The 9,507-nt window shown below is 56.7% G+C and overlaps 1 protein-coding gene across 2 annotated transcripts; it reads right to left on the reverse strand.

Moving 5' to 3' along the window:
• Window positions 1-492: 492 nt before the first annotated feature.
• Window positions 493-9,093, reverse strand: BCL7B (BAF chromatin remodeling complex subunit BCL7B). 2 transcript variants are annotated; one of them, XM_084651022.1, is made up of 7 exons: window positions 8,465-8,500; window positions 6,499-6,603; window positions 5,954-6,029; window positions 5,244-5,340; window positions 3,336-3,506; window positions 2,772-2,851; window positions 493-2,093 (listed from the first exon to the last, which is right to left on the reverse strand). In XM_084651022.1, the coding sequence occupies exons 2-7, from the start codon at window positions 6,504-6,506 to the stop codon at window positions 2,004-2,006; spliced, it is 522 nt and encodes a 173-aa protein (XP_084507148.1). In that variant the 5' UTR covers window positions 6,507-6,603; window positions 8,465-8,500; the 3' UTR covers window positions 493-2,003. The 2 variants fall into 2 exon arrangements, with proteins under 2 accessions (XP_084507148.1, XP_084507147.1); XM_084651021.1 differs by lacking the exons at window positions 6,499-6,603; window positions 8,465-8,500 and adding an exon at window positions 8,865-9,093.
• Between the last annotated feature and the right edge of the window lie 414 nt (window positions 9,094-9,507).

The following is a 9,507-nucleotide window of genomic DNA, read 5'->3' on the forward strand; positions in this document are numbered from 1 at the left end:
AATGCTGATGGGGGCATCACCAGAAAAACACAACCTACAGCTGACAGTAACTTAACACACACTGTACTACAGTCCTAATGAAACACATACAACTCAAAACATCACTAAATAGAGGAGTGTGAGGTAAAATGCACGGCGTGCTGCAACTCCAGCCATGGGTGGTAAGAAGGAACACGGGGGGGGAGGGGAATGTTGGGGGGTTAAGGCGGTACTGTCTCCTATAGTCAGGGGAGGGACTATGGCCACACAGCACGAGCCCCGCCCCTCTAGGGGTACTGCTGGGAAAATCCTCCAGCTCCAGCATGCAGGTCGCAGACACTATGTAGAATATGCAGCTGCATCCACTTGAAGACATGAACAAAGCAGCCCCTGACACCCCTTCCCAGGCAAGATGCTGTCCCTATGTCCTGTCGCTTCTGCACTCACAGAGGTCCATGGAGAGGATGGTGGGGATCCAGCCCTCTTCAGGCTGCTGCAGAAAAATTCACACACTGTATTTCAAATAGTTTAATTTTAAAAATATTCTATTCAGTGCTAAAATATCTCTCCACTTCCACGCACAGCCGGCGCCTTCGGCTTCAACAGAGGCTCAATCACAGACTCAATTTGACATGCAGATCGCAACGAAGAGGAAACAGGTCCATGGCGTTGGATAGGAGGGATGGGAGCTCCTTGGTAAACAAGCCTGGGGAGCAGCTCTGACTGGGAGCCGGGTGAGAGAGGTGCCAGAGTGTGCAAATCAGGCACCAAGGGCAGGCAGTGTAAGGGTGCACTGGGAAATGACGCCACCCTGACAGTGCTGGCAGAGTGAGAACTAAGGCCCCTGGGTTTTCTGGGAGAGACCCTAGACCCTGCTGTGTCCTTCCCGGTCCCTGAGGTAGACTTGGAGTGGGCCTCACAGCAGGACCTCCCCACCCTCAAGCTGAAGAAACCCTATGCTGCCTCAGCCTCTCCCATGGGCACTCACATAAGGAACCGCAGGTCGATGCCAGGCACAGAGTCAGCCAGGGACCTGGTGGCAACCTCCCTGGATCCAATACTAAGGGCTCTGTGCCGACAGCCTGCACCCTTGAATACTGCTACCCTGCAGGGGCCGGGGGAGAGTGCCAAGACCTCCAGAGGCCCCATAGTGCATGCCTGGGGATGGCGGCTGTGCCCTGACTCACTCATCTGCCTACCCTCCATAGCGCGGGTGCACCTGTCTCCTCCAGCACAAATGGCTTAAACCAACAGCTATTGCACACTGTCCCAGCTCAGGATCCCTGCCCTGCGGGGCAAAGGCCTTTGTTAAAGTTCCAGTGCTGGGCGGTCCCATGCCCCAAATGCTCACCTAACCCGGCCCATCAATGAGGCTTGTTTACTGAGGGAAGCTCCAGGACATGGAAACAATTCTCTGGGGAAGAGAAACTACTTAGTGCAGCAGGAACGGCTCTTTCATTCCTGGCAACCGGGGGCACGGGACCCTAAATACCATCGTCCTGCAGGGGAACAACATCTGTCAGGCTGCAGTTCTCGCCCAGTGCCCAGGCAGAGCAGGAGACCCAGAGGACTCAGCCCCTCACACAAGCAGGCCACATGACCAGCCCCGCCCCTGCCGCACCAGCACAGATCAGCAGGAAAAGGGAGCCAATAAATAGAGGCAAGTTTGCAAGTACTGATGGTGCGAGGTGCCCTGGCCTGTCCCTGAGGGAAGGACAGACTACAGACTAGTTCCTCTGCAAGGGGCTGGTGGGAGGAGCCCGTCCCTGGGGAGGGCAGGCCGGCTCTGCCGGGGTTGGCAGGAGGGGCCTGTCCCTGGGGAGGGCAGGCTGGCTTGGGGAAGGGAGGAGGGCTGGTGGAAGGGGCCCATCACTGGGGAGGGCAGGCCGGCTCTGCGGGGGGCTGGAGGGAGGAACCCGTCCCTGGGGATGGCGAGCTGGTTCTGCGGGGGGCTGGTGGGAGGGGCCTGACCCGGGGTAGGGCAGGAGGGCTCTGCGGCGGGGGCAGGCAGGAGGGGCCTGTCCCTAGCTCTCCGAGGCCGTGTGGCACACAGAGTTCTGATCTGCACAAAATCTCTTCAGAGGCGGCGCCCCAGAATCCTCCTCTTCAGTGTCCTGGAACAGCAGGAGAGCAGAGGTCATGAGTGATGCGGGATGCAGCTCCCAGCTCTGCGCACAGCTCAGCCACTGCCCTGGGGGCTCTGCTCACAGGGAGCCAACAGCACTGAAGGGAGAGGCAGAGGCTACAGTCCGATGATGAGGCTCAGCGGCCCATAGCATCCTACACGGGCCACTAGCGGCACCAACAGCACGGGCTTGCTCCCAGCAGTGCCCTGCCTAGATTCAAGGCCCAGGGCACTCCACAGCAAATGCTCGCACTTCTGAGGCCAGGCCTCTGGTTGGGGCAGCTCCAATGACGTGACACAGGGAAGCATTTTAATTAACTGCACCTGATGAGAACAGCAGGCTCACGGTAGTGGCCTGGGTTATTTACTGTGATTCTTTCAGGCTGTCCCCACATTTTCAGTTCTCCAGGCAGTATCGATTTTGGCACTCACAGCTCAGAACTGCAGTACAGAAATGATTAGGGAAGCTGGGCAGAGGGCAGCCCAAGACTGTGGGGAAAGTATATTAGCTGGATGCTTCTGCTCAAAAGGGCAGCAGTGAAACAGTTCATAATGCTGACACATCATGTGCCATTGTTAGGTTTCAGAGTCAACACACCAGAGGGATGAAGGGTGTACTTTGGGCCTGTACATATGTAGGGAAGGCTTTAGTTTCCCTTCTCCTTACCTGAGTCTCGAGAGGGACAGGCTCCTCCTTCGTGAGAGTGGGAGGCTCATCTGCAACTTCCGAGGAAGGGAGGCAGGGCTCTGGAAGGGAAAGGGGAGGATTACGGATGTATTGGCCCTGTGAGCCCAATGTTAGCAGCAAGAGCTCTGCCTGGCCTCACCAAGTGAGCCAGCCAGCTACTGCCCCCTTGCCTGCAGGCACAACATACTCCTAGGACTCAGAGGGGAGCACCATGCCTAGAGGGCATTCAGGTCTCTGCTGCCCTTGCACCACAGGGAGGCCTAGGAAAAGCCAACACCATGTTGGACATGCAGCAGCATTAACACAGCAGTGCTGCTGCAAACATGCATGCAAACAGCCTGCCCAGCCAGGCTTCTTGCACAGGAACAAGGCAGCAAATGCCCTGCCAGGGCAAGGAGCAAAAGCTCACCTAGCCCATCATGGGCAGCTGTACTGTGCCTCTCCCAGGGCTCACCAGGCCCAGAATGGCTGGCTGAACTGCGCTTTCCTTAGGGCCCGCCCCCTCCACCATCTCCTCTCCCAGTGCAGCTGGCCGCATCATACCTTCCAGGGTCTCCTGCCCCAGTGTAGGTGGCTGTGAGTCGTCCGTGCGGAAGTCGGACATATGTGCCGGACTCATTGACTCGCTTTGCTGGGGGCTGGGGCTCGAGTTCGGGCTGCTGTCGACCTTGAGCTGGTAAACGTCTGACAAGGAGCTCTGGTTACTGGTCTCATCTGAAAAAACGTCAGCATGTTAGGGGGGATGCCTGGTTCACAGCTGCAGTAGCACAGCAGGAGGCAGCACTGAAAGATGGCACCCACAGAGAATGACCCAAGGGAGCAGGGAGGAGTCATGCCAGCAGGAGAGCTCTGCACCCGCCTCTCCCTATGGGGTTCCCAAGCCGTGTATGCTAGGCTGCCCTGGATTTCCAGGATTAGCCATATGGTCAATCCCCAGGATACCGCTCCTCCGAGAGAAGGAGACGCCTGAGCATGGGAAGAGAGAGCAGGCAGAGGAGGGGTTCCTGGGGTGTTTGCTGAGCAAAGAGCACCTGACATAGGAATGGGACACAAAGCTGTTCAGTAGAGTTTCCCAGGCTGTACTGGTTCCTTTCCCCCAGTCTGACATCACCGTGACGTGCACATCTCCTCTGCGAATCCCTTCATCACAGAGTGCTCCTAGTCCCTGGGGCTGAGACCTCCAGTGCTCCTAAAGCCCTTATGGCTGAATGGAATGGGCCAAGGAGCAAGACTGGCCTTAATATTAAAATCCATCCTGGACCCACCACAGACTCTGGGGGAAAGTAATGGTGCTGCCTCCAAGATCAGGCTTGACAAAGCCCTAGCAGGGATGATTTAGCTGGGGTTGGTCCTGCTCTGAGCAGGGGGTCAGACTAGATGCCCTCGTGAGGTCCCTTCCAACCCTGATATTCTATGATTCTATGATTCACTGGTCTCCACCCAGATGAGCTGAAGGACACATGCCTCTGGGTACGGTCCCCCTTCCTGCCTGCAACCCCTGCTGTGAGACGCAAACAAAGGCTACCTGGAAGCCCCAGCACTATCCCCTGCTCCTAGGATTCCTACAGCAGCTTTTCCAAGGGGAGGCCCTGAAGGGGCGGGGTTGACAGCAAGCCTTCCCCACACTCACCCTGCAGCGATGGCTCATGTCCTATGGGGCTGGGCACAGCTCCATGCTCTGGGTATTGCAACCGGCCTCATGGGGTCACAGCACCACTTGCTCATGTTTGGCCTGGCCACACCTCCAGCTGCGGGGGGTCAGTGCCCCCTTGGTGGTGCGAGAACAGAGAAAGTAGCGGAGGAGGAGGAGGCTGACCTGTGATTTTGCGCACACACCCCCACCCATGAATTTGGACCCTGTGCGGATCACTAAAAAAGACAAAATGTGCAGCTGGCGGGGCGTTTCAGTAAAATGTTTGCGAGCCACTGTTCTAAAGCGGGACATACCCAGAAAGGCTTCATCATGACAGTGCAGGAGATCCCTGTGCCAGTTGCTACAGGGAATGGTGTAGGGCAGGGTGTCCTGGCTGCAGGCTGCTAACAGCCTCTCCCCACAGCAGTCACTGGAGAGAAGGGAGTCGGAGCAGGATAGGCAGGTATGCAAGCCCATGCTCTGGGTTTCCCTAGCTTCCGACTGCCAGAAGCTGGGAGTGGATGATGGGATGGATCACTCAATAATTGCTTGTTCTGTTCATTCCCTCTGGGGCACCCAGCATTGGCCACTGTCAGAAGACAGGATACTAGACTAGATGAATCATTGGTCTGACCCAATATGGCCGTTCTTATGTGTCAGAACAACATCCCTTGTGGAAATCTGCATTGCTCCTGGGGGGATGTGCAAGACATAGATACTGTACTAATGACACCTCAATATTTACAAAGTCCTCTTGATATGAACGGCAGCAGTGCCCTCCCCCTGCCAGCCTGAGTTCTGGGGGTAGGCAGACTTACCCTGGAACTCCAGGAGGAGGGAGGAGTTGGCAGATGAGTCAGCTGGGAAGCCATTGGGTTCTCGGGCAGTGCTGCTACTTGTTTTGGACTTCTCTTTCTTGAAGGGAGAGAGAACAAGGGATTAACAGAGTCACACTCAGCAAGCAGAGGGGAGAGAGGCAGCAGGCCTTTGAGGAGCACTGCCCTCCTCAGGCAGCAGCAACAGCACAGAGCCAGAGGCGCATTCGCCTATGTTCACTGTACCTGCCCAGGCCACAAGTGCAGCAAATGTGGCTACACCACATTATAGATGCTGTGTGGATTGTTGGGCCAACCCCTGAGCCTGAAGTCCATTGCAAAAGGAAGGTTTGGCCTTCCAGATCCTCTCTGGGGATTTCCCAATGAGCAAACTGGCCACAGACCCATCGGCCCCAGAGCTCCCCTGTCCCAGAGACGCCCCGCAAAAAGCGTCAATTTGTTCACTGTTCTCTGACTAGCGAGGGGAGCCACAGGAAACGATGCCCTTTTTTTGTTTTTCTGAGAGCTCCACGGGTTTGTCTGCGCCATGCAGAGGAGACACCGAAGACCAGACCTTCCTGGTGGGAGCTGGGATGACATTCTGAAGGGCAGAACTAGAGTCCGTCCCCCTCAGCAGTGAGGCGTGGCCTCCTCCTCTCCAGCCAGCGCATGCAATCCTTAAGAGCCTTTCTTACAGCAGACCCAGCACTTACCTCTTTACTGTCTGCTACAGGCACCCACTTGAATATCCGAAGGGATGTGTCTCCCACCGTCACCCACTTCTTCTCCCTACCACCGAGCAGGAGACAGGTTACAACCAACAAAGCCAACCATCTCTCCCAACCACACAACCAAGGAAGTCCTGGTAATTACTTAGGACACAGCCATTAAATTCAGCTCAGGATCATGCCTGTGCTGCTACTTCTGCATACACTTGCCTAGGCAGGAGAGAAGCAGAGTGAAACGGACACAATCTCACCACAAAACTCTCCAGAAAAGCAGCAGCAGCAAAGGTGTGAACTCCCTCCAGTGCCCTCTAGGGGACCAATGAGGGCTAGGAATACAAACATTCCTCTGGAATCAGGGGTTGTGGGAACATTGTCTCCCCTCGAATGGGCCTTTTCCCCATTATCTCTAGAGCAGGGCTTTCCTAGCCGACTGACTTGGCTGGAAAAGGGTGGGGGGGGGGTGTCTCTGCTCACTCAGATGCTCAGCATGGTGCTCTCCCTTTCCCAGTTTTTATACTGGTGCCTCTCACCTTAACATCACCAGGGCCAACGTGCAATGGTGTCAAAATCTGCACTCTGCCTGCAGAACTGGTTTGCAGTGAGGGAAATTAGAAGCCTATCCCAATCCCTCCTTGCTGAAACAAGGGTAGGAAATTAGTGGTTGACTGGGGATGGGAGAGTTAGACATTCTACCGAGGATCTACTCGGAGCAGGAGTTGATTTACAGTGGTCTATGGGCCCTTGGGATTGCAAAGAAAACCATGAAAACTTGGCCACCCTGGCCTTCCACTTCCCTGGGCTTTAACTGAAGCCACTGGTTTAATTTTGCTTGATCTCACACTGAAAGGCTACCTTCAGTTCACCCAACTGCAAAATAGGTGCCTGATCCAGTGGGTTAGGGCAGTCAGAGGCACCTGGATGTGATGCTGGCCACATTAAACCATTGGCTATAAAACTGATGTGACTCATCTATCAGCCTGCTGAGCTATTGGCTCACGGGAATCATAGACTATCACGGTTGGAAGGGACCTCAGGAGGTCATCTAGTCCAAGCCCCTGCTCAAAGGGGGACCAATCCCCAATTTTGCCCCAGATCCCTAAATGGCCCCCTCAAAGATTGAACTCACAACCCTGGGTTTAGCAGGCCAATGCTCAAACCACTAAGCTATTCCTCCTCCCATCTTTGATGAGGGGCAGCCCCCTCCCTCTATCTGAAAGTTATCCATGACTTTTCTCTCCGACACCACTGCAAGAGTTCAACAATCAATACCGTAAGCTCTTTGGGGCAGGAGGTGATCTTTTGTATTAGAACACCACTTAACACATTTCAGAGTAGCAGCCGTGTTAGTCTGTATTCGCAAAAAGAAAAGGAGGACTTGTGGCACCTTAGAGACTAACCAATTTATTTGAGCATGAGCTTTCGTGAGCTTCAGCTCACTTCATTGGATGCATACCGTGGAAACTGCAGAAGACATTATATACACACATATGGTTTCATGGTCTCTGTGTGTATATAATGTGTTCTGCAGTTTCCATGGTATGCATCCGATGAAGTGAGCTGTAGCTCACGAAAGCTCATGCTCAAATAAATTGGTTAGTCTCTAAGGTGCCACAAGTCCTCCTTTTCTAATTAGATTCTGTGACTCTTCTTTTCCACATACATTTTTAAAAACAGTTTAAAATACCTAAAATTGGAACAAAATGTTTCATTTCTGACATTTGGAATTGCTAGTGAACTGAAGAGACAGTTATTTGCCCAGCTCTAATCCCTACTCAGGAGCTCCACCTTATGTAATAACCTCTGCTATTCTCCCCCAGAGTCTTAGCTGCTGTAAGGACAGGAGAAGGGTGACCTCTACACTACCCCTACCCCAGCCTCCTGGGGAGAGGTTGTTACTGTTTCTGCACAGCTGTTTTGGGACTGCCCTTCCTGAAAACAGCTGCAGCCCCTTCCATCGCCCAGCATTTTGGCTGGGCAGCAGAAGCAGAGTGAACTAGTTCTTCAACCGATTTAGGATTCACCAGCGCGACTGCTGCAGGTAGGCAGGCCCTGACGGGTTCCGGTCAGCTGGACGAAGGGGGTCAAAGCTCTAACGGACGGTCTTGTGCACTGCACGGGGGGCTAGAGCAGGGCGTCGGGCCCCAGGGCAGCAGCTACCCCGGGTCAGGTCCCTCCTACCCATCACGTCCCCGTGCCAGCCCCGACCCCCAAGCCCAGGCACCGGTCCCGGCCGCAACAAGCGGCGATGCCCAAGAGACGGGCGGGGAGGAGCACCGCACCACACACCCGCCGGCGAGCACCGTTACACTAGCGAGGAAACTGAGGCACGGTGAGGGGAGGGGCTTGCCGGGTACGAAGTCGGCGGCAGGCCCAACGCCCGCCGCAGGCCCCGCTTCGGGCAGAGCCCGGCCTGCGCCTCTGGGCCTCCGCGCCCCGGGCTGGGCCTGGTACACGGCCCCGGCCCCGGCCCCGGCCCCGGGCTCAAGCGGAACTCACCGCAGGGCCGGGCCCTCCGGGCCAATGATCCTGCGTAACGCGGGACACTTTGGCTCAGTGTGGGCGGCTCCCGGGCCCCATAGTAACAGAAGAACCCGCCTCCTCAGCCCGCGGGCCCTGATTGACCTCAGAGCATGTCCCTCTAAAAGCTCTTCAGAGGCCGCACGCCTGGGGGGAAATTGTGATTGGGCATAGCCCCTGCCAATCGGGTTGCTCTTCGCTTCCCCGCCCTGTCAAACCGTAAGGAGAGGTAATTGGATGTTCCCCCCGCTGGCCCCGCCCGCTGGCTCCCGAGGAACTTTGATTGGCTATTCTCCATGGGAGTCCCACCACCGAAGCCAATGAGGCACGGTGATTGGCTCCACACTTCAAGGCCCCGCCCCCAGGCCCCGCCTCTCACCATTTGCGGACGCGCTCGATGGCCGCCATCACTTTTTTGATGTCATCTTTGGCGCGGCTGCGGGTTTCAGCTCGCACCGAGCGGCCCGACATGGCGTCCACAGACCCGGCAACCCCAGCTCCGCAGCACCGCCACCACGACCCGCCCCCCGCGCATGCGCGCGACCCGACCTGCCCACACCCCGCGCGTAATGCGTCAGCGCGCCCCCTCTGCCTGGGGGAAGGGAGGGTGAGGGAAGAGCACTGCGTCACCCACTACGCATGCGCGGCGCCGCCCTCTTTGGTCTGACGCGTGTAGGGAGGAGGTGCGAAAACCGTCCCGATGGCACCGCTTCGCATGACGGAGAATTCCCCCTGAGGAAATCGGCTCCTGGGGGCTGCGACCTGCCGCCCTCTCCAGGGCGGACCCAGGGTAGAGACACTGCTGAGGGTTGAAAGGTCAGAGGGCATCCCCCACAGAGCTCTGCCCCAGAGCTGGAGGTGACCCAGCCTGGGCTGGGTGGCGCCGGCTCCCCCAACAGGCCAGGCCAGGGGCTGCCGCATACCCAGTGCCCCCCGCCCGGGGGCACGGAGAGCTGTGCGGCAGCCAGCCCTTCCCCGGCAGGGCAGGCCCTGCGCGTCTCAGCACCCAGGCAGCCACTCGA

The sequence above is a fragment of the Lepidochelys olivacea genome, assembly GCF_965140295.1.
Source record: "Lepidochelys olivacea isolate rLepOli2 genome assembly, chromosome: 17".
NCBI classification, from domain to species: Eukaryota; Metazoa; Chordata; order Testudines; family Cheloniidae; genus Lepidochelys; species Lepidochelys olivacea.

What these genes read in the sequence shown, in the direction of transcription:
- BCL7B (XM_084651021.1), bottom strand. Translation starts at nt 8,956, where the DNA reads ATGTCGGGCCGCTCGGTGCGAGCTGAAACCCGCAGCCGCGCCAAAGAT. An exon ending in ATCGAGCGCGTCCGCAAATG is followed by an intron (nt 6,030 to 8,864) that starts GTGAGAGGCGGG and finishes GCTCGGTGGTAG; the next exon opens with GGAGAAGAAGTGGGTGACGG. An exon ending in CCTCCTCCTGGAGTTCCAGG is followed by an intron (nt 3,507 to 5,243) that starts GTAAGTCTGCCT and finishes ACGTTTTTTCAG; the next exon opens with ATGAGACCAGTAACCAGAGC.